Below are 25880 nucleotides of genomic sequence, written 5' to 3'. Positions count from 1 at the left end.
CGGCGGTGAGACCAGATGTGTCACGTGTGATTCGTTCCCACCTGTGTGCAAGGGATTTCAAATGTGTCGCTGTTCACCCAGTAGCGAATATGTATGTGGATGTAAAACCTTTCTAGATCGTCTAGGTACGGTTCACAAGGTGTACCATTAAGCCATTCAGCGTTACAGAATAACCCGATTTTCACGTTGAAATATATCTGCCGAAAATCTTCATAGAATGTTGTGTAAATGTTCTGTAACCAAAAATAACACCATGAAATTTGGCCATTCTTCTGATCAATGTTTTATCCCAACAAGTTCAGTGACAAACCGATACCAGGAAACAGGGGACAGACAACTCAGTTAAGAATATCGATATCGTGTGTGATCACATATTTCGTCGATACAGACGAGGCAGCGACGGAGCACTGAAGACGCCAGATGACTGAAACGTGCCTTCGAGATGTTGTTTCAAATGTCAACCTACAAGTGGTGCAACTGAGCTAGGGTTACGGGTAGGTTCTTGTCCGAGCTGAGCTGGATATTGGCGCTATACAAACATGAATGAATATTGTCCCTGTCTTATGCCACGTACGTTTCTGCCAGTAATTGCTGTCATTCCTGGAACTGTCAAGACTGTTAACTCTGGTAGGTGGATATCAACGGATGGTTGCTTTGTTAACATGGTGAGTGGGAGAGTGGGTTTTGTTTTACGCCGTTTTTAGCAATATTCCAATAATATAACGGCGGGGGACACCAGAAATGGGCTTCACATATTGTACCCATGTGGGAAATCGAACCCCGGTCATTAGCGGGACGAGCGAACGCCTCAACAACTAGGCTACCCCACCGACCCCATTACGTGGATGACTGGTCCATAGCAAGAACATTAATTCGTGATATTGTCGTTCGATGAACAATAATAAAATAAATTAAAACAAATCAATTTTGTGCCGCCAATCCCGTTGGCACAATACCAACGTTGTGTTGGCAGTGAGATTCGAAAACAAATCTTTATGAATATGTATTAAAAGATGCATTGTATTACTTTGAAATAAATTGATTTTCATTGAACTTAATGTGAAACACAATTATTTTGTACTAGATTTATAAGGATTTGCTGAAATACTTTTTTCCAGGCGAAAATGTTTCACTGGTGACCACTGATTAACAATACGTCTACCTTTATGAAGTACTCTAGGGCTATTATTCTGCACCCAGGTAACTTGGAAGGCGGCACTGGCGGTATTAAAAGCGGGTCTCCGTCCCAGATATCGGTGTCACCAGGGAGGATTTCACCACGCGAGATTTCCGCTATTTTCTGGACGTCACTTCTCGACTTCCGTGTTGCGTGGTAGTACCTCACCTGGATATGATATAAAGGCACATTATGGATTAAATCATAGAACCAGTGATACGAGTTCTAACCACGAAATTGAACCTTAATTACACTAAAAGTAATCTTATAATTCTTTTTATAGGGAGGTTGTACTTGACGGGAACAAAAACAGTGTTTTGAAACATCACAAAATTCGACCCCATGGTACTGAACCGTTCATAAAATGGCTGCAGTACACAGTAGAGAGCATATTCAGCTTCAACTGCCTAACGATTAATGCGATGCGCGGCGACCTTGGGCTTTGAAGTTTCAGATTTATCAAAAACAACAAATAAAAAAGTCATCCTGAATCCCAACAAAGCCAATTGTTTTAGACTGTCCTCTTACACCGAGTTATGAAAAACTGTTTTGTTGGTATTTTTGTTTGTTTTTAACCACACAGTCTGTAAAACTACATCCACATCGACCATGTTATAGTTGGAATCACTTGATCCTATCAACTTACTGATACCTCGTGTCTCATAGGCCTGCTTGGCCGGGTGATATATATATATATATATATATATATATATATATATATATATATATATATATATATATACTCTCCCCAAAAGACACGCATATATGAATTTCAACTGTATTTTTATGTTTATTTTGAAACATTTTGTAGGCTTTATGAGTCAATGAAATATAGCGAAATTGCACACTGGGAATGCAGACTTATCCGTCTTTGGCACCAACTCGAGGAATGTCAGTTTGAGTGTCACATGGATACGTGTGGTGGCGCTGAAGTCAATACCTCGTGTGACCTCCGTGGGCATCCAGAACTGCACGGCATCGCCTCGGCAATCGATTGAATAAGTCTCAGAATCTCGTGTTGCCCAATCGCAGCCCACTCTGCCTGTAGTGCCTGTGCGAGTTGTTGAAGTGTCTGGGGCTGAGCTAGGGTTACGGCGTCGCACCTGTCTGTCCAGGGCATCCCACAGATGTTCGATCGGGTTTAAGTCCGGTGATCTTGAGGGCCAGGGGAGCACATTGATGTTGTGGTTCTGGAGGAAGTCTCTAGTGTGACGTGCTGTGTGGGGCCTGGCATTGTCCTGTTGAAACAACTCCCTCTGGCGATCAATGATTGGAAGAAGGTGTGGGCGTAGGATTTCGTCACAGTACCGTTGAGCTGTCAGGTCCCCTGGATCATCACCAAATCACTTCTCCTACGGCAGCTGATCGCTCCCCACATCATAACACAGCCCCGGCCGAATCTGTCCACCTGGGGAACGCAAGCGTCGGCGAAACGTTCACGTCGACGTCTGTACACCCGCATTCTTCCATCGCGTCGTTCCAATAGAAATCGTGATTCATCACTGAACCAGATTCTACGCCAATTCGGTAGGTTCCAGGCCTGAACGTTGGTGCACCATTGAACTCGATGTCGACGATATTGTTGTCGAAGCACAGGGCCAAAATAAGGTTTTCTGGCACGTAAACCAGCCTCTCTCAACCTGTTCCTGACTGTCTGTGCAGAAAGCCTCCTCAAACCGGGTATTTGTCGAGCGGTACTGGTCGCCGTAGCTGTTCGATGACGCAGGTGAAGTACCCGGATGTACCGATCCTGCGCCGCAGTGGTCGCTCGAGGTCGCCCACTACGAGGGGCATCTCTTACCGAATTCTGCTGCCGATATCTCTCCTAGAGCCGTGAAATGGTGCTTTGGTGAACATTCATGCGTCGGGCAACTGCACGTTGAGACTGGCCAGCTTCAAGCAACCCAATGGCGATATGACGGTTGGCTTCACTTAGACGTGGCATTTTGCGTTCGTCAACAATATTCCAAATACAGTGAATAATCGACAGACAGCGATCAACCTTTTATACCCATCATTGAGACTATCTGATCCCCAACTTTCACGTGCATTGCATGTGAATTGTGTATTCTGTGACACTACACGCCGAAATTGAAAATCATGCTGTTAAATACGGGTATTTTACTGATGGTGCATTTTGTTGTGATGTTTCAAAACATAAACAACATAGGACTCATAAACAGTGCAAAACCTTTTGTAAACTGAATCACGTTTCAATTCATTGCTACATGAAATTGCTATTTTCATGATGCGTTTCTTTTTTGGGAGAGTATATTTAGTTTGACCTGTCTGTATGTCCGTATATTGTGTGACACGTACTTACTACTTACTGTATAAAAGGCTTCAGCCTGTAAAGATACATTCACATCCTAACATGATATGATTGGTATAATATTATATTTTATGAACCTCATGACACCTCGTGTCTCATAGGCCTACTGGCCGGGTGGTATATATTTTAATCTGTCCTGTTTGTATGTCTATATATATATGTATACTGCGTGACACTCAAATAAGATATTTTCTTACTTTACGTACTTATTAAAATACGGACCCTTAGATTCCAAAGCGGCAGTTTTTTATGCAACAAACTACCCGGTCCACCGAGGAATACATCCTACAGTTGAAGCAGCGCCTTAAAGAAATGTCAGATGTTCCTACAGTGAAAGGACTCGTGAAGATCCGGGTAAGAACTGATCTTCAGCAACCCATCCTGATCAGGTGGTCTGACTCGCAGAGTTGGTTGACGCATGACATCGTATGCCAATTGCGCAGATCGATACTCACAATGTGTATCACTGGATTGTCTGGTCCAGACTGGATTATTTACAGACCGCCGTCATATAGCTGAAATATTGCTGAGGGCGGCGTTAAACAACCAAAAACGAAAACAGTGGAGGCAGCCCCTCAAAGAAATGCTGGACCCACCACGGAATACGTCCTGCAGCGGAAACAGTGACATAACAGAACGCTCCATCAACCACGGAATACTTCCTGCAGTGGAAGCAGGGATTAAACAAAACGCTCGATCCAGCATGGAATACCTCCTACAGTGGAAGCAGGGCATTAACAAAACGCTCCATCCACCACGGAATACTTTCTACAGTGGAAGCAGGGCTTTAACAAAACGCTCGATCCACCACGGAATGCTTCCTACAGTGGAAGCAGTGCTTTAACAAAACGCTCCATCCACCACGGAATACCTCCTTCAGTGGAAGCAGTGCCTTAACAAAACGCTCCATCCACCACGGAATACTTCCTAAAATGGAAGCAGTGTCTTAACAAAACGCTCGATCCACCACGGAATACCTCCTACAGTGGAAGCAGTCCCTTAACAAAACGCTCGATCCACCACGGAATACTTCCTTGAGTGGAAGCAGTGTCTTAACAAAACGCTCCATCCACCACGGAATACTTCCTACAGTGGAAGCAGTGTCGTAACAAAACGCTCCATCCACAACGGAATACTTCCTACAGTGGAAGCAGTGCTTTAACAAAACGCTCGATCCACCATGGAATACTTCCTACAGTGGAAGCAGTGCCTTAACAAAACGCTCGATCCACCACGGAATACTTCCTGCAGTCGAAGCAGTGCTTTAACAAAACGCTCCATCCACCACGGAATACCTTCTACAGTGGAAGCAGTGCCTTAACAAAACGCTCCATCCACGACGGAATACTTCCTGCAGTGGAAGCAGTGCTTTAACAAAACGCTCGATCCACCATGGAATACCTCCTACAGTGGAAGCAGTGCCTTAACAAAACGCTCGATCCACCACGGAAAGCTTCCTACAGTGGAAACAGTGCTTTAACAAAACGCTCGATCCACCACGGAATAATTCTTACAGTGGAAACAGTGCCTTAACAAAATGCTCTATTCACCAAGGAATACCTCCTACAGTGGAAGCAGTGCCTTAACAAAACGCTCCATCCACCACGGAATACTTCCTGCAGTGGAAGCAGTGCTTTAACAAAACGCTCGATCCACCACGGAATAGTTCCTGCAGTGGAAACAGTGCCTTAACAAAACGCTCCATCCACCATGGAATGCTTCCTACAGTGGAAGCAGTGCCTTAACAAAACGCTCGATCCACCACGGAATGCTTCCTACAGTGGAAGCAGTGTCTTAACAAAATGCTCCATCCACCACGGAATAATTCTTACAGTGGAAACAGTGCCTTAACAAAAAGCTCTATTCACCATGGAATACTTCCTGCAGTGGAAGCAGGGCTTTAACGAAACGTTCCATCCACCATGGAATACTTCCTGCAGTGGAAGCAGTGCTTTAACAAAACGCTCGATCCACCATGGAATACCTCCTACAGTGGAAGCAGTGCCTTAACAAAACGCTCGATCCACCACGGAAAACTTCCTGCAGTGGAAGCAGTGTCTTAACAAAACGCTCCATCCACCACGGAATAATTCTTACAGTGGAAACAGTGCCTTAACAAAAAGCTCTATTCACCATGGAATACTTCCTGCAGTGGAAGCAGGGCTTTAACAAAACGTTCCATCCACCATGGAATACTTCCTGCAGTGGAAGCAATGCTTTAACAAAACGCTCCATCCACCATGGAATACTTCCTGCAGTGGAAGCAGTGCTTTAACAGAACGCTCCATCCACCACGGGATACTTCCTGCAGTGGAAGCAGTGCTTTAACAAAACGCTCCATTCAACACGGAATACTTCCTGCAATGGAAGCAGTGCCTTAACAAAACGCTCGATCAACCACGGAATACTTCCTTCAGTGGAAGCAGTGCTTTAACAAAACGCTCCATCCACCACGGAATGTTTCCTACAGTGGAAGCAGTGTCTTAACAAAACGCTCGATCAACCATTGAATAATTCTTACAGTGGAAACAGTGCCTTAACAAAACGCTCCATCCACCACGGAATACTTCCTGCAGTGGAAACAGTGCTTTAACAAAACGTTCGATCAACCACGGAATACCTCCTACAGTGGAAGCAGTGCCTTAACAAAACGTTCGATCAACCACGGAATACTTCCTGAAATGGAAGCAGTGCCTTAACAAAACGCTCGATCAACAACGGAATACTTCCTACAGTGGAAGAAGTGCCATAACAAAACGCTCTATCCACCACGGAATACCTCCTACAGTGGCAGCAGTGCCTTAACAAAACCGCTCGATCCTCCACGGAATACTTCCTTGAGTGGAAGCAGTGCCTTAACAAAACGCTCCATCCACCACGGAATACTTCCTTTAGTGGAAACAGTGCCATAACAAAACGCTCGATCCACCACGGAATACACCCTACAGTCCTTTAACAAAACGGAATAGTTCATAGAGTAGAACCAGTACCTTAATGTTTTGTGCCCCAGGATTGTCGCCTTTACTGACCATGTATAATTGCGCATATGACCTCTTCATTCTCCGATTGCTGTGATTGATGATCTCGCCTTTGATAGGAATGGTTTCCCCGGGTACATAACCGCAGCGGTCAATCTGGAACGTGCAGCTGATTGGTCCAGATTTGCAGCAGAGGCAACACAGCGTCTTCTGACCTTCACCTCGTATTCCATCCTGCAATACCAATTACACACGCTGTGCAGCATCATGTTGGTTTATACATTGGTAAAATGGGATCCTTTTAGTTTCCTGTTTCTGTTATATAGGTTGCATCGTACTTACCAATATGACAACGTTCTGTGAAGATTCGACCCGTGGAGATCCGGGTTAGAATTGATTGATCTTGAGCAACCCATGCTTGTCGTAAGAGTTAGTGAGTTCAGTTCTACGCCGCACCCAACAATATTCCAGCTTTATGGCGGCGGTTTGTAAATATTCGAGCCTGGACCAGACAATGAAGTGATCAACTGGGACGCAATTGTGATATGATGACATGTGTCGACCAAGTCAGCGAGCTTGACCTCCCGATCCCTCTTACGACAAGCATGGGTTATTGAAGATCAATTCTAACCCGGATCTTCACGGATGCCTGTCGTAAGAGGCGTCTAATTACATGAAGATAATACATTTAAATTAAAATTATGAATCCCTATGGAGTTATGAGGAAATGTAATAAAATGAAACAAGCAGCCTATCCACGAATACCTTGACAATTAAACATGCCAGTTAGACATTTATACATAGAGAATGGGGCGGTGGGGTAGCCTAGTGGTTAAAGCGTTCGCTCGTCACGCCGAAGACCCGGGTTCGAATCCCCACATGGGTACATTGTTTGAAGCTCATTTCTGGTGTCCCCCGCCGTGATATTGCTGGAATATTGCTAAAAGCGGCGTAAAACCAAACTCACTCACTCACTCATACATAGAGAATGCCCTTGTTGATTTAATAAATACACGACAAAGTGGAGTTGTCTGTTGTGTAAATACAACGTAAAATACATCTCACAAACCTACAATTTGGCGTCACTGTCAACAGTGACTTAAAAGGGACAAACCTCTTTACAAGCAATCTCACAACACAGAATCGAGTATGTGAATCCCAATGCGTCATGAGCTTGTATTTGTAAATCACTGTTTAATGGCATTAGCGTATCCTGTCCCACTGGAGACACCAATCACGAACACGAGCAAGTCAATCGTCTATCTGTAACCCAGTTAATGCTGTACTCATCATCATGGAGAATTTCCATCGGTAATCGTCTGAAAGGACTAACGAGGGTTCACAGTAATGACACCCGTAGATGCACTGCCAGTCTCGGATACGTCTTTTTTGTAAAGATTGGAAGGGTGCAGCTTTTCAGAACTGGGGAGTGTACTTCCACACCAAAACAGAAGGCCCGGGTTCGATTCCCCACATGGGTACAATGCCTGAAGCCCATTTCTTGTGTCCCCCGCCGTGATATTGCTGGAATATTGCTAAAAGCTGCGTAAACCCACGCTCACTCTTAAGGCCTCGTCCAACCAGGCTGTATTCGGGTTTCCATGTTTACAACGTTCAAATCGATGGACACAACACCAATCAGTGTCATCGCTGTTTCTCTATGGTGCAGCGGGAACGAGACAAAGCCTATGTTCTTGAGGCTGGACAAGGGTTCGAATCATGAAAACTTAAAACTACACACGGTGAAAGATGCATATGAGTTATGATCACTGCCTGTATCAAAACTTGTCAACGTGTCAATGTCCCATGCATTTCGCGTATTCTTTTGCTTCCAATACTGTCACTATTTTCAAAAACCGCTTTTGTGTACAAAAGCTCCACAACGTTCAGTAGTATTCGTATCTTTTTAAACCATTTCAATAATTTTCTTTGAAACTTCATATTGAGCGGCCACTCCGTCCCGTAGTCTGTATCACAGTCCCTGAACAGCATTATTTTCCTTAATGCCAAGCCCTCCCTGCAATGCTAAACCCCTAAATGAGGCAAGTCTAGATTTCCCCAGATTGAATCGCCCATCTCACCCGGGCTCCTTTTCAATTTAAATGGGTGTATTTGTTACTATCAAAATTATATATATTCAGGGACTAAGCGTTAGCCTACTCCGTCCCGGTGTCTTTTTATCAATGGATTGTCACACATATTAATGGTTGCTGTTGTCGTCAACTCCATACATGACTTTTAGCTTCAGTTATCCAAAAAGCTGAACTACCATCCGAGAGACCAAAAACAACAAATGAATAAATATATAAAGGTTTGAAGATAATTATTGTAACGGTTATCAGTACAACACATACATAATAAATATCCATTCACCTTAGATCTTAGACCTTGTTTCTCACGTCGTCAATAAACAACTACACTAACATATATTCAAATGGACTATCTAACCTAACGTTGGATCAATAACCAGTTTACTTTTCTGAAACGATTACGGGACACGGTCAGGGTTGGTTCCTGTTTTAATTAGAAAGAAGTTTGTTTATGCAACAGTGGTTTCCTTTCATTTTCAAGTTTGAACACGGAGTAGATCTATAACTGTCTTTGAATTCCCTTGCTCACATCCGATGATTTTATTCTCCCGTCGTACAACGGCCCACTTCAGAAAAGAAAACAATCTTTTGAATATTTCTGTACTCGGTTAAAGACAATTATGTCATGAGGGTTGGTGAAAGATCACGTCCCCTTCAAAATATTATAGTATTGCGGCATATTGCTTCATGTACAATTATGGTAAAGCCTAAATTGTAAACAGATTTACACAATTCAGGATTGTTTGTTTGTTGTTTAACGCAGCTCTCAGCAATATTGCAGCCGTGTGGCGGAGGTCAGTAAGTAATCGCAGTCTGGACCAGATAATCCAATGATCAACATCATGAACATCGATCTTCGCAATGGGGATACGATGACATGTGTCAGTCAACTAAGCGAGCGTGACCAATTCCGATCATGTGAGTCACCTCTTACGACAGTTCTGACCCGGATATTCACGATTCTAATACATTATTCAAGTTTCAAATCGCAATATCCAATGACGGCCCAGTCAACACGAAAACATTCTTCTCATTACCGGTGGGTATTTTGAGATACTTATAGTGTGTGTTATACGTTCGAGATTCGAATCTTGAACAGGCAAACCAATGACAAATAATATATTCCACAAAGGTGGAAAAATATTTTGATACATTAGTGAAGTGTCAAATTAAAATAACCACCTACGGCCGATAATCGAATCAAATAATCGAATCTGGACCAAGCAAGCCAGTGACTAAAGGCAAGAGTAACGACGACACCACCAGTGTATTTGTTCTGTAACATACAATCATCGTAACAGTTAAGAAACTGGGATTGGATTCTTGTCGCTATTGTGGCTGATTGGTTAGTTATATCATTGCCATATTACCTGAGATGTCCACTCGTCAGGCTTTTCGCTTTATCGCCTTATGTCAGTGTCGTGCCGTGTTATTGCCATGTCGTCTCGTGGTATTGCCATGTCGTCTCGTGGTATCGCCATTTCGTCTCGTGGTATTGTTTCGTGTCGTGGTATTGTCATGTCATCTCGTGTTATTGCCATATCGTCTCGTAGGTGTTGCCATGTCATCTCGTGTTATTGCCATGTCGTCTCATGGTATTGCCATGTCGTCACGTGGTATTGCCATGTCGAGTCATGGTTATGCCATGTCGTCTCGTGTTATTGCCATGTCGTCTCGTGTTATTGCCGTGCCGTCTCGTGGTATTGCCATGTCGTCTCGTGGTATTGCCATGTCGAGTCATGGTTTTGCCATGTCGTCTCGTGTTATTGCCATGTAGTCTCGTGTTATTGCCATGTCGTCTCGTGGTATTGCCATGTCGTGTCGGGGTATTGTCATGTCATCTCGTGTCATTGTCATATGGTCTCCTCGCGTTTTTGCCGTGTCGTGTCGTTGCATTGCCATGTCGCCTCGTGTTATTGCCGTGTCCTCTCATGGTATTGCCATGTCGTCTCATGGTATTGCCATGTCGTCTTGTGGTATTGCCTTGTCGGCTCGTGTTATTGCCATGTCGTCTCGTGGTATTGCCGCGTCGTCTCGTGGTATTGCCGTGTCGTGTCGTGGTATTGCCATGTCGAGTCATGGTTTTTGCTATGTCGTCTCGTGTTATTGCCATGTCGTGTCTTGTCGTGGTATTGTCATGTCGTCTCGTTGTATTGCCATGTCATCTCTTGGTATTGCCATGTCGTGTCGTGTTATTGCCGTGTCGTCTCGTGGTATTGCCGTGTCGAGTCGTGGTATTGCCATGTCGAATGATGGTTTTGCCATGTAGTCTCGTGTTATTGTCATGTCGTGTCGTGTCGTGGTATTGTCATGTCGTGTCGTGTTTTTGTCATGTCGTCGTATTGTCATGTCATCTCGTGTTATTCCCATTTCGTCTAGTGTTATTGCCATGTCATCTCGTGTTATTGCCGCGCGTCGTATCGTCTTATTGCCATGTCATCTCGTGTTATTGCCGCGTCGTATCGTCTTATTGTCATGTCGTCTCGTGTTATTGCCGTGCGTCGTATCGTCTTATTGCCATGTCGTCTCGTGTTATTGCCGCGTCGTAACGTCTTATTGCCATGTCATCTCGTGTTATTGCCGTGCGTCGTATCGTCTTATTGCCATGTCGTCTCGTGTTATTGCCGCGTCGTCTCGTGTTATTGCCATGTCATCTCTATGTATTGCCATGTCAGCTCGTGGTATTGCCATGTCGTCTCGTGTTATTGCCGTGCGTCGTATCGTCTTATTGCCATGTCGTCTCGTGTTATTGCCGCGTCGTCTCGTGTTATTGCCATGTCGTCTCTTGGTATTGCCATGTCAGCTCGTGGTATTGCCATGTTGTCTCATGGTATTTCCGTATCGTATCGTAGTATTTCCATGTCGGCTCGTGTTATTGCCATGTCGTGTCGTGTAACCGCCAAGTCGTTTTTAACTGTTTATATCGCGTCGTACTATCCCTTTGGCATGGTATCGCGTGGATATCTAAAGGCTATAAGGGATGGCCCTAATCAGCCATAGAGCTGTATTCTCAACATCAAAATGTTATGACTTGAAAACACTGAAAACAACTGTAATATTGCTCTGAATTCACGAACATAAACAATTACCTATTCATGTTGTTTTACGTTGCAGAATCACCTCATGCGATCTTGCTCTATAAATGATCAAGGTTTCTCCAAACAGATGGTAGATAACATCTGCAATAATGTCCGAATTTCAAAAACACACAGTAATCACAATCATTGGCATTAAAACCTACCATACTCCCAGGCTCGGTGTTGAGATCCAGTGGATTAATCACTGTAAAGGCTTTCTTCGTTGTGTGGTCGAACTTCCATGGCTTGTCAATGGTTCCACTGAGCCAGTACCGCACCCTCCCTACCGTACCCTCAAACGAGGAGGGGATGCCAACTGGGAGCTGGTACTGAAAGGGGTATGTGTAGCGGCCTGCAGGTAGAGAATGGTTGTCTCCTTCTATGTGTGGCTCTGGAAGTTAGAATGAACACTCGTCACCAACAGTGAGTGAGTGAGTTTAGTTTTACGCTGCACTCAGCAATATTCTACCTATATGGCGGCGATCTGTAAATAATCGAGTCTGGACCAGAATATCCCGTGATCAATTGCAACAGCATGAGTATAGATCCACGCAATTGGGATACGATGACATGTGTCAACCAAGTCAGCGAGCCTGACCACCTGATCTCGTTAGTCGCCTCTTACGACAACATCACCAACAAGGGCGGTGGTGTAGCCTTGTGGTTAAAGCGTTCGCTCGTCACGCCGAAGACCAGGGTTCGATTCCCGATATGGGTTCAGTGTATGAGGCTCATTTCTTGTGTCCGCCGTGTTATTGTTGGAAAAGGCGTGAAACTAAACTCACTCACTCATCACCAACATGTTAATGTTCTTAACGCAACGCTCAGTACGTTCACACGTATATGACGGAGATCAGTCATTTAACGAGTCTGGGCCAGTCAATCCAGTGATTGATGTCATGAGCATCGATCTAAGCAATTGAGATACGATAACATGTATTAAGCACCCGATGTCGCCATTCGCCAACAGGATACAATAATACAATAACCATCCACAATCGAAGACAAATTGGAAAGCTGCACAATTGCTTCGATATGTCGACACTCGGTATTTCAAAATAAAAGCATAATAACATATAACAACTAAGGTCGTACAAAACTGGTTAAATAATACAATATGTAATAAAAGTTAAATCTAAGTCAGTCACATACGTGATTATGCTATTTCGAAAACAGAGCTTCCACTTTATGTGCACCCTTAACCCTTAAACAACAATCGGTTAATTAACAACCCGAGCAAAGAAATGACAGTTTACTGCATCGTATGTCGTGACGTTTTGGTGATGGGTTATTGAAAAATGAGCTTCACAATGAAACGCTGAAATCCTGAATAATAATATGTTTAAAGTAATCATCATGAAAAAGGCTAAATAGGTCTCATGGGCAAAGTGATGTCAAAATGCTCCATAGTACATGCAAGGTACCTTTTTGGTAAAGCATCTAACCCTCTCCTTGTACAGATACCCGGTACATTTGGTGCTGTTGTCAGAGAAAATACGATAAACCGTGAGACACATAATACAATACCTAATACGATCCGTCTTTTCGTGCATTTCCTATCTAGAGGCATCATATTGTTGTGTTTGAAAACTAATGTGAATAACAAATTGACAGTTTGTTTTGGCAACCTAGAACGTATAAACAGTTACAAAGGCTGGAGGTGATTCATTATTTCTAACATCTTATCAAATGTCTTCCGGGTATTTTGCGAAGACATAAGAAATGAATTTCATACAAGGTATTTGCTGAATCAGACAAAAGCAATTTATTCTTAAATTTTGAGATATTAGGGAATGGCTTAATGCTTGTCAAAACTCACGAGCAGCCTGATTTATAGTACTGACTTGGGTACCGTGCTGGAATAGATGTCGTGAAAATAATAAGTTGACAAAAACTACAATATATCCGTGTGGGAAATCGAATCCTGGCCTTCGTGACGTGCAGAATGTTTACGTGAGTGAGTGAGTTTAGTTTTACGCTTCACTCAGCAATATTCCAGCTATATGGCGGCGGTCTGTAAATAATCGAGTCAGGACCACACAATCCAGTGATCAACATGAGCATCGATCTGCGCAATTGGGAACCGATGACATGTGTCAACCAAGCCAGCGAGCCTGACCATCCGATCCCTTTAGTCGCCTCTTACAGACCGCCGCCATATAGCTGGAATATTGCTGAGTGCGGCGTAAAACTAAACTCACTCAATCAATCACTCACTCACTCATTAGCTAAATGCTTTTAACATCTTGGGATGCAGGGTGGTACAAAACATGCATTCATCCAGATACCTTTTCCAAACAGCACGAATACATAGTTGATGTAGGTCTCGGTGACGGAATAGATCTTCGTCACCGTCTTCCGGTTCTTTCCTGTCCCGGAAGTGTGGTTCTCTGTCCATCTTACGTCAGCGCCCCCGTACAGGTGAAGCCTTATTGCTGCAGAAACAGACACCCAGTCAAAATGGTTGTACAGTAGGCAAGGGACAATTAATATTTCGCCAGTAATTCATTATTTTTATTTCAATCTGAAAACATATCATGGCATAATTATTTGTTTTCCACATCCTGATGCGAATGTGGAACCTGGGAATATGAAAAGCATCATTTCTAGTAGGTCCTAATCTTCACTTCTACTTTTTGAGACATTGATATCGTTTCCAAGATGCAGACATAACGTTGTGAAGATAACAGGAATACCGTATTTTCTTCAAGAAGGTCACACGTACCGCTTCCAACATATGATAAGAGGGTGCAGGGTACTCAAACAATATGTTGCTGTTTCCACGATTAATGTGGACTATTCAGCGTTTTTCTGCACAGTGGGAAAGTCTTCTTTCATAGGCCTGGGATAGGGGACACCAGAAATGAGCCACGAACTCTTTAGCCACGAGGATACCCCACCACTCCGGTTTTAATCATAATATGATGAACGAACACAAAACGAGGAGTGTGTTTCGTTAGGAATTTGTGGCGCTATTTCTTAATAGTGAGTGAGTATGTTTAAGGCCGCTTTTAGCAATATTCCAGCAATATCACGGCGTGGGACACCAGAAGTGGGCTTCACGCAATGTACCGGGTAGGGAATCGAACCCGGGTACCCTGTACTTAAACGGGGCGGTGTGATAGCCTAGTGGTTAAAGCGTCCGCTCGTCACGCCGAAGACCCGGGTTTAATTCCCACATGGGTGCAATGTGTGAAGCCCATTTCTGGTGTCCCCCGCCGTGATATTGCTGGAATACTGCTAAAAGCGGCGTGAGGCCATACTTATACACTCACTTACTCACTCGTATCCATCCTTGGTGTTTTGTATAACTTCTAACACATGATACTGGTATCATGTTTAAGTACTGTGAGTGAGTGAGTCTACGTTTACGACGCTTTTAGCAATATTCCAGGATTATCACGACCGGGGACACCAGAAATGGGATCCACACATTGTACGCATGTAGGGAATAGAAGTCGGGTCATCGGCGTGACGAGAGAACGCCTTAACCACAAGGCTACCACTCCGTTTAAGTACAAGATGCATATAACATGCTAACGTGAACCGTACTTTTCAAGTTTATAAAGATTGAAAGTAATCAAGAATACCTCTTTCCTTGTATCTTATATTATTGCTTACATAAAAAGTCGTTTCCCTCAGAAGGATGACTGCAATGAAATATTCTGAAATAGTTATTTTATTTCTGAAATAAACCTACTATGAATCTGAAGATTGAATTCTAAAGGAGTACTCACCTAACAATTGTATGGACCATTAAATGCTTGTGGGTGTTGAACAATCGGCTTTAGTCTTTGCCTTAAGGTATCACACGTTTGAAGAGTTTAGTATTTCAGCAACAAGTAAATCCACTAATCGTTTAAGGTAGTTGGGTGGAAAATGGACGCGTAAACAAACGATGCTTTCACGTCGACTAATAGTTTCGATCAGCAAAAAAGGAGACACTTGAAAGACTGACAGTCAAACAACAAGATATGGATTTTGTGTGCTGAGATCGTATGGATACAGAATATGCTTTGGATAGCCAAACACTTATAATGGTACATCCATTATCTGAACCAACATGATTTTTACACGATCGCGTTAGGTATATTATTGGTACGTCGGTCAAATTGACCTTCGATCAATATTTCATATTTGTATATATCGTGTTGATCTCTAGAGGAAGACTGGGAAGGGAGAACGCGACTCATCGATCATCTGTTCTTTTCGACACCCTACTATCCCATGTTTTTATGTTTACTTAAGGAAACATGAACAGAATTAACTTGACATCAACAAGGTTAGCATGCTTCTTAAGGTCTGGGGCGGTGGGGTAGCCTAGTGGTTAAAGCGTTCGCTCGTAACGCCGAAGACCCGGGTTCGATTCCCCACATGGGTACACTGTGTGAAGCCCATTTCTCGTGTCCCTCGCCGTGATATTGCTGGAATATTGCTAAAAGCGGCGTAAAACCAAACTCACTCACACATTCGACTGAATCGATAATGGGAACTGGATGCTTTGAAATGTGTATCAGCAAACCAAAATTGTAAGAGCCTGAATCATGTATAGGAAGCATCTCGCAATGCCACAGTCCATGGCGCATTGACACACCCATCAGTGGACATGTAAACACGACTGATATGTACTGATGCCCATATATATTGCCTCTCCAAATATTAGTACCTGTAGGTAGGTGTTTGAACAAACACACAAGAAGTGATTATTCGGTAGTGATGTATTTAATACGGCTCTCATAGTTGTGTTTTGGACGTCATGTTTGCAGTGATAACTGCACATGTTGATCACTGGATTTAAACAACAAACAAACAAACTAAGGCACCAGTATTAGGCTACTATTATTTATCAATAAAATATCACCAGTGGAAAGAATAAGTACGCTGATGAAAATGATAATAAAGATAAATAAAAATGTATGTAAACCAAGAAGGATACCGTTAAGATACTGTTCATGCTGTTTGATTTCCTTACTCCAACCCCTCTTCAACCAATATATTTTTACACAAACGTACATAAGGACAGGTGGTTGTTTTTGCAAACTGGAATGAGTGACGGTTAATAAGTCGAAATCAATTTAACATGAGCTGTTATTCAATTTTCATTTTAGAAAACTCTATACTTCTACTTTCTTTAACATTAAAATAAAGATCATTTAAGGTGACATTTTTATCGCTTCCAGAAACATATGTGTCCATCACACAATCGGTATAGGTTGAGCGTGATCAATAATCAGGTATTAGTATTTTCACGAAAGCTATTTATTGACTTCATCTAAATAACCCCTCGTAAATCGCCAAAATTGTGCAGATTATTACGCTGGCAGTTTACAATACCACTAGCGTTGCAATGACGATGTCATAAAGCACGAACTTCCGGTCATTTTACAACGACTGAAAATTGACATTAGTGACAGGTACAAGCACAATATCCGGATTGTTTGCACAGATAGGTCAGCTGGTCTGCGTGGGTTAATTTTATGTTCCATCAGAGTTTTCATTACACTTAGTTCATTAATAGTAGCGTGGTCTATTTGTCAGGTCAAAGCCACTGCTACGTGTAGCCCTGTGACTGGAGGCTAGCGATAGTCGTTGGGTGTCATTTGTCAAACTATTTGTCGTAAATAACACGGCACAGCCTAAATGAACACCAACCTCATAATTCATCAGTCATTCAACGATGATTGCAAAAGCTTTTGCTGTGCCCCCCGTTATTTCGTTGTTGAAATACATGTATTTCAAGTCCATAGATGTGTATTTGAAGATTATAGGCATGCATGTCAAGACTATAGGCATGTATACTACCCGTTAAAGGTTTCGACTCACTAGTGTAAATATAGCCACTTACTTTAGTGAACTGTTCTACACTAGATTTTGAAAAATGTTCCATACTGTTTAAAGGTACTGTTTACACATGAACTGATGTATTGGAAAACAAATTCGTAACGTTGAAAAGAGTATTGTCATGAGATCAATAAATGATGAAACTCAGTGAAAATTAGCGAGTTCTGAACAAAACTTTACGCCAAAACGCAGCTGTTCACATGCACGATATTTGCACCTGCTCTTCAGCAATTTGATGAATGATCCTCGTGCAATTAATCTTCATAAGGTTTGCAGTTGGTTCCCCCCAAGTTAGTGGAGAAATTCATGAGTGAGTCTAAACTTTTCATGGGTAGTATATTTCAAGAACATAGGCATGTATTTCAAGACCATAGACGTGTATTTCAAGATTGTAGGCATCTATTTCAGACTATAGGCATGTACTTAAAGACTATAGACATGTATTTCAAGATTGTAGGCATCTATTCAAGACTATAGGCATATATTTCAAGATTGTAGGCATCTATTCAAGACTATAGGCATATATTTCAAGATTGTAGGCATCTATTTCAAGACTATAGGCATGTATTTCAATACTATAGACAATGATGATATTGTCGCACCATCATTTTTGCCGTAGCGCAGTTTCTAATGATATGGAAACCTAACGTCAAAATATAAATGAAATCTCAAATTGAACAAAGTATTTTCTTTCCATTTGTATGACACAATGAATTCTAATTGGAACTATATTTATTAGTTTAACTAGTTCACTGAACTATCACAGTGGGTGAGTGAGTTTAGTTTTAGCCGCACTCAGCAATATTCCAGCTATATGGAGGCGGTCTGTAAATAATCGAGTCTGGACCAGACAATCTAGTGATGAACATGATGATCATTGATCTACGCAACTGATACACGATGACTTTTGTTAACCAAATCAGCGAGTCTGACAAACCGATCCCGTTAGTTGCCTCTTAAGACAAGCATGGGTTAGTGAAGACAAATTTTAACCCGAATCTGCACTGGAGGTATCAGTAGTAGTAGTAGCAGTAGTAGTAGCAGTAGCAGTAGCAGTAGCAGCAGTAGCAGTAGCAGTAGCAGTAGCAGCAGCAGCAGCAGCAGCAGTAGTAGTAGTAGTAGTAGCATTGTAAGTAGCATTGTTTGCTATTATAATATACTTTAATGCATAATAAGGTAATATTATCTAAAGGTTTTGTTAAATTGTACATTTTATTCATTTAATTTATAAATGTTAATTTTGAAGTAATCTACTTCTAATAGAATTTTCATGTTGTTTTGCTCTAAGGAATAATTTACTCAGCAAGTCTTCAGCTCTGTTTTGTAGTTTTCTGAACCTCACCACGTTAAAGAAAGAAGTATATGACCGCTGAAATGGAAAAATGACGATGAATATACATGAACGTTTAACGGAATAAACTTTGGCGCGGGCGAAAGGATTTTTTGGTGTCTTGCATCCACAAATATGCATGCTGTGTAGTAGTGCATGAAGCAGTAAGAGATTATAAGCTATCGATCTGATCTTATACTCACATGTCTGTATCACCGAACAAGAGATAATGGAAATGTGACAGTGACACGCATCTTATGTCATTACTTGACTGTCAATAATTCAAATGACAAACAAAAGCTATAAAGGATGTCCACACACACAGTGCCAGCGGACTAGTCTTACACAAAATGGAAATGAAATCGACAGTTGTGGTCCTATCAATACTTGATAAGTCAATACATTTTACACCAACACAGTGCGTTTGAAGTAAAATGTTATTTTCCAAAGTTATTCCCAAAGCGACGGTTCCGCCTCAGACAACAAAGTAGTAACCGGTCGATGTTGTATACCTGCTCTCATAACGTATGATATAATGGATATGTGGTTGTCTGATTCCGTATCATGTATTCACTCATGTGAAGACTTAACTAGGATAAAGATATATACCTACAATAAATTTCATTTACTGTTATTGATTTTCTGACATTTAATGCAATCGAGAAAGAGTAATCCCCTCATTGTTTAGATATTTCAACATTGTATAGTTTTTACTTGTGCCAATATTATCCAGACAATTGTAAACGATGCTGAAGGATTTCTTAATATTTTATGAATGCGATTAATTTTTGTTTTTCGGTGCGTTTAGTAAACTTTAAGTGGAGTCAGTCTGTTAACAGTCGGGACAACATGGATAATAATCCAGGCTGTTGCAGGTACCATGGGTAAAAACAGGAGGAGAGGGTGGGGTGGGCTTGGTGGCTATAACGAACAAATCCACTACTCATCTGTAACTGTCTGGTCCTGTCTGCAAATGGAATTGAGATAGTGGTAACATATTATTGCAAAGATGTCTTTAGTTTTTAACTACAGTTTTGTCATTGACACAGAATTCTGTGTTTGTTTGAAAAGTACGGTAAGATTTGTGTTGATTGCAGTTTTGCTGCTGGTATGTGACAGAATGGTACGGGCATATGATTATTGTCACTGAAAGTTGAGGTTCATCAATGAATTTTAGTGATGATGACAAATGTATCTGTAAATTAAATGTCCAATGCAATCCCCAGTTTGCCCCAGGGTTTTCAGATGAAAAATCGATTTTCATTTGAATGTGTTTCTGACGGGTGCCACCAGTGGAGCAGGGCACGCTCACCTTCTCACAAACACCTGGTGTCATCACTGTGATTTATAACGAGTGAGTGAGTTTAGTTTTACGCCGCACTCAGCAATATTCCAGCTATATGGCGGCGGTCTGTAAATAATCGAGTCTGGACCAGACAATCCAGTGATCAACAGCATGAACATCGATCTGCACAAATGGGATACGATGACATGTGTCAACCAAGTCAGCCAGCCTGACCACACGATCCCGTTAGTCGCCTCTTATGACAAGCATGGGTTGCTGAAGATCAATATTCTAACCCGGACCTTCACGGGTCACGAGGGGAATTAGATTTTTACCAGTGTCACGGGGCAATAAACACTGTGATGAAATGTAACAACATACCCTTGTCACATGGGTACACAATGACTAGATTTTCAGTTTTTGTGACAGCCGCGATGACAGAGAGTGTAAGTTCTAACCTCGGTTGTTTGTTGTTTTGTTGTAGGTGGTTTGTTGTTTTACCTGCACTCAGCTTTATGACGGCGGTCTATAAACAATCGCGTCTGGACCAGTCAATCTAATGATCAATAACATGAGCATTGATTTACGTGAACCATTTACGCGTGTACTAAATATATGACAAACCTAACCCTGGTCATACGAGATTTCAAAGGTATTAAAATGCATGCCCTACAATCACAGCATTTACATACGTTACACATGCTAGTAAACACATGAAAACAATGGCCAGATTTACACACCTGTGAAATACATGTAAATACAGAGCTGAGTGTTTGTATATTTTAACACCTCTTTAAACGTGTGTAAATCTGACAGCCAGATGTTACGTAGATTTCAAACGTTGTTCATATGGCCGACGGATGAAACGTAAATTCCCTAACGTTAGTAAATTTGGGTAATACAGACATTTTGTGTGGTGTTAAGGATATGGGTCTGTAATTCGAAGGATCAGTATGATCCAGACCAGGTCTTGGTATGGGAACAACAATTCCTTCAAGCCATGATGGTGGAAAGTGTCCAGATGTCCAGATTGCATCAAATATGAATAGAAGAGTTTCCAAACATGGCTCTGGTAAGTGTTTCAGGAGCTGATAATGGATGTTATCAGAACCTGTAGCAGTATCATGAGCTTGCCAAAGGGCGGCATGAAGCTCATGAACAGAAAACAATTCGTTGTAATCTTCCCCATTTTCTGAATTGAAATTAATAGCTTTCTTTTCCTGTTGCTTTTGATATTTTTGGAATTGAGGTTCATAATTTGAGGAGGAAAAATGTTTAGCCAAAGTATCACCAAGTTTGTTAGCAATATCCGATTTATTCGTCAATAGTTTGTCATCGTCTTTAATATGGTGAATGCTAGATTTAGAACCTTTGCCTTTGTTTTTCTGGATCATATTCCATACCTTAGTCATCGGCGTACGTGAATTGATTCTAGATACATAATTTTGCCAAGATTGGCGTTTACTTTGTTTAAAGGTACACCATGCTTTAGCATTTACGATTTTGAATTTGTTGAAATTATGGACCATATGATGGCGACGGAAATAATTTTCAGCCCTTTTCCTTGCCTTCCTAGCTTGTTTGCAGTTGTTGTTGAACCATGGTTTGCGTATGTGGGGAACCACAGAGGACTTCGGAATACACTCATCAGCTATCGTGGTTATTTCATCAGAAAAACATTTCATAGGATCAGGAACACCAATAAATATGTCAGGTTGAAGTTTGTCTCTAAACAATGTATAACGACCAATTTGCCTTTATAAAGTTCCATCGTGACGATGGAGCAACATCAGATGGGGTTACAGGTAGTAGAATGGTAGGGAAATGATCGCTACCACAGAGGTCATCATGAACTGCCTATTCAAATTCATTAAGCAGAGTTGGGTCTGCAAGTGACAAATCAAGTGAAGAGTATGTGCCGGTACCAGGATGTAAATATGTGTTAGAAGTATCATTCAAAATACATAAATCATTGGCGGACAGAAGTTCTTCCACAATCGTTCCCCTACTGCTTGTTTGCGTACTTCCCCAAAGAGGGATTATGTGCGTTCAGATCGCCCGTTATAATACAAGGCTTTGGAAGCTGGTCATAGAGTGTCTGAAGCTCATTTTGCTGAAGAGAATAGGATGGAGGAATGTAAAGAGAGCACAAGGTGAAAACAATATGCATGCCACAGCATGAAGAGGGGTATTGAGAGAGACCGGACTGTGAATTATGCCTTGTTTCACCAAGTAGTACCTCCAGTGGCCTTAGCACATGGAGGTGAAAGGAAATCATAAGAATCATATTGTCTGATTTTCAGTTGATCTGTCCTTTTTTAAGTATGTTTCCTGTAAGCAAAATGCCGATGGCTTCAGATCTTGTGATAATAATTGCAAATTGCTAAAATTGTTCCAAAGTCCTATGCAGTTCACTGGATTACTTGCTGATAACCGTTCATGGTGGTGTAACTGGTGAACGTGATGACCGCCTACTCCTTGGAGTAGAGACCTGAGGGCTGACCTCCATGTCTAAAGGTTCAAGTCGATTTTGAACCGTAGCAGGGGCTGAGGGAGAAGAAGGCACTTCCAAGGTTGGGAGGGCCCTGGCCCTTCTCAGCTGTTTCTTTTCTGTTTTTGTCAAGTGCACTGAGTTTTCTCTTGTAACATTGTCTGGTTCTGAGTGTTGTGTCAGTTGAACATCTGTTTGTGTTTCGGATACTGATGTGTCCGGTACAGAAGAAACTTGTTCCAGAATGATCTGATCATCATTCACCCAACTGATCTACGTTTGGCAATGAGTAGAAACTCTGGAAGGTTTGACAACAGGTATAGGAGGAGAGGAAACTACAGCTGAGTAAGAAGTAGAAGATGTCTGAGACTAACTAACGTTTTTGCATCATGGTATGAAACATTGTATATTTAATTTTCAGTATTTTTTATTCTCGTTCAAAGACAGGACATGATTTGGAAGAGGCTGCATGCTCCCCGTCACAGTTGACACATCTGAGTGATTCATTTGTACACTTGGAACTCTCATGAGTGGCACCGCAACGGTAGCAAACAGTATTCTTTGCATGACAAGACTTAGCGCCATGAATATACGCTTGTCACCAGAAAAATGATACCAGAAGTAGCGCCTCGCTAGACTTACAGGCCCTATTGCTTCCAAGAATGATGGTTCCATATTTCACTGAATAAACCTTTACCAGCAATGGCGTGCTGAGGAAAAGTGTTATCTTTACTGATGAAATGTCCAACACTTCACCAATCATGGTTAATTTTTGTTTGATAAGTGCGTGATGTCATGAAATATATAAAGGCTATCAGAATGCTTTGCTATAACGCATGTGAGAGCATGTACATTGTACGTGCGATGTGCTTGTGTGATATCTCATTTGGCAATAGATTCCCTAATTATCCATGGGCCGAGGGAGAAATTGAACAAAGGGATCGGAGGTATCTGAACATGGTGTTAATATATTTATACACACGTACTTCTCTTGACCTCCAGATAAACTGCATATTTATTTAAAATACGCAAACTACATTTGTAAATAGGTATAACGCATTCAACTTTGAGTTACTTTGCTTACATTTACGCATAAAAAAAACAAAAAAACAAATGAGAACCCGTCAGGATAACAATGGTGCAATTACAACATGTAGCTCTTGCGAACACGGATATGATCTTTCGTTACTTGTCAGAAAGCCTTTTGATCCCAAATGGTATAATTCGTTTCGTTGCTTACTTAACTTATGGTATACGCGATTTCGCTTCCTTTTCACCATTTCCAGTTTCCATGTGTACCACAATGGCAACCTCTAGCCAGGAGTGTTGACCATGCAGTGAACGAAAACCAGAAATTGTGTTTGAAACTGAACCAGCCTTGGTGTCCTATAAACACCACTAACCACCCTTCCTTCACCTGTGCATCCACGTACCGAGTTTTCATTACAGACTGAGCTGGCAATCTGTTTCAAACATGTCAATTTGCAAAACACTATTCTGCTTACTCATTACTCTTAATGAGTTCATATGGAAGGTGATGATAAAGGTGTCGTGATATAAACACAATGTTTCATGTAGTGGAAATATCTGTGATCATCTTATTGTCGTAACTCCGTTCGGGCGTCAGTGGGCCCTACAACAGTTACCTACTCATATTGCCTGTCCATGGGCATGCAAGCTCGGACTCTGTACTTACCTAGTCCGTCAAAGGTAGCAAAGTCGAGGAGTGAGGGTATGATTACACAATGCTGAGAAAGGTAACACAATGTTGTAATATATGGCTGTGCATTCTCCCTGTGATTGAGCATTTATGAAGGAGAAAAAACATGATGATATTTAATGTTAAAACATTTGACAAAATACATACTACTGGAATAAAGTGACTGTGCATTATTTGATGTTTGATTTTGTAATGCAATAAGATAATAACAGGATTTGTGGTGTTTTCCTTAATCACTAGTTAACTGTTGACTGGATAATATCAACATCTGTATGATTTGACACAAGGCATCGTGACCCGCTGATGAAAGTCAGTTCACACATTCAGTATTGTGTGACGTGTCCACCACTGGCGTTGATGCAGGCTTGACAACGACGGCGCATAGACGACACTAAGCTTGGAGAATGTTGTTCCTTGTCTGAACCAACGTTTGTCCCAATTCAGCTAACGTCAATGGTTGGTTCTGGGTTTGACCTAAACGTCGCTCGATTTCATCCCAAGCGTGCTCAATGGGGGACAGGTCATGGGAAAAGTTGTCCAGGGGAGTACCGGAATGTTCTGCTGTCTCTTCAAATCTGTCAAAACACGAACGACATGTGGACGGGAATGTTCTTGCTGAAGCGAGAAGTTACGTCTCTGTCCTTGAATGAACGGCTGCACATGATTCCCAATGATCTCATCCCTGCATCGCAGACCTGTCAGATTGTCATCGACAATGACAATTTTCGTCCGACAATGAGAAGTGATGCTTACCCATACCATAACGCTATCACCATCAAACTGTCGACGCGTCAGCATAACAAATTACCGTTCACCTCGGTGAGATTGAAGCAAAGTTGGACGTGTTGCAGGCCTTCGGGGCCGGATGTTGTGCTCCCTCAGTCGGTTCCGCATAGTCCTGGAACTGATTGGACATAAGTCAGGAATGGTCCGAGCAATCAAACTAGGAGACTGGAATCGATTCCTTAGATGGGTCAGCCGAATGTGCTTGCTGACGTGACGTCACGCGTGTACTGCCGGTCCGATGCAAATCTCTCGTGTTCCCATTATGTTGAAAACGTCTCCATAGAGACACCAAAATGTCTGGTCAAAATACTCACGCCGGCGAGACGCTGAATTTCTGTGAGCCGCGCCATGACATACGCGCTGTTTAGCCTGAAATTAAGGTACTTTCCACAACGGTTCTTCAATTTTCAACATCAGGTGTGCGAATTTCAAGTGTCAGAAAGCATGCAAAAAGAGAGTAAGTTAATTGTGCACAAATTGCACTAGCCACGCGCAATACGTGACATCAAATTGCATGCAAAACGCTTTGCTACATGTTTATTCAGGTTTCTTTTTATAACTTTTCAAATAACTTTTTATTTTATGCAATTTTTTTGTTATGCAGAGTTACTATTTTCCGTTAGTATATTACTATAACTTTGGAACATGGTGCATTGATACTATCTCTTAAAATTCTATACTATTATGTAGTCATTTATAACGCTGGCAAATGGCAAATGACAAACCGTTAATGGGTTGTGGAAACCCATCACAGTATGAAATATGTGACAATA

General features: G+C 41.9%; 1 protein-coding gene across 1 annotated transcript; it reads right to left on the bottom strand.

The window, feature by feature from the left end:
* Positions 1–1105: 1105 nt before the first annotated feature.
* Positions 1106–25457, bottom strand: LOC124271279 (arrestin domain-containing protein 3-like). The gene is made up of 6 exons (XM_046706380.1): positions 25422–25457; positions 24298–24349; positions 13943–14089; positions 11819–12045; positions 6500–6721; positions 1106–1345 (listed from the first exon to the last, which is right to left on the bottom strand). Exons 1-6 carry the CDS (start codon positions 25455–25457, stop codon positions 1130–1132), a joined length of 900 nt encoding a protein of 299 aa, XP_046562336.1. The 3' UTR covers positions 1106–1129.
* Positions 25458–25880: the final 423 nt, after the last annotated feature.

Source organism: Haliotis rubra, unplaced genomic scaffold, assembly GCF_003918875.1.
Source record: "Haliotis rubra isolate DU_JTF1 unplaced genomic scaffold, ASM391887v1 Scf1593, whole genome shotgun sequence".
NCBI lineage: Eukaryota > Metazoa > Mollusca > Gastropoda > Lepetellida > Haliotidae > Haliotis > Haliotis rubra.
Note: the sequence above shows the minus strand (reverse complement) of the source record. Positions and strands in the feature narration are given on the sequence as shown.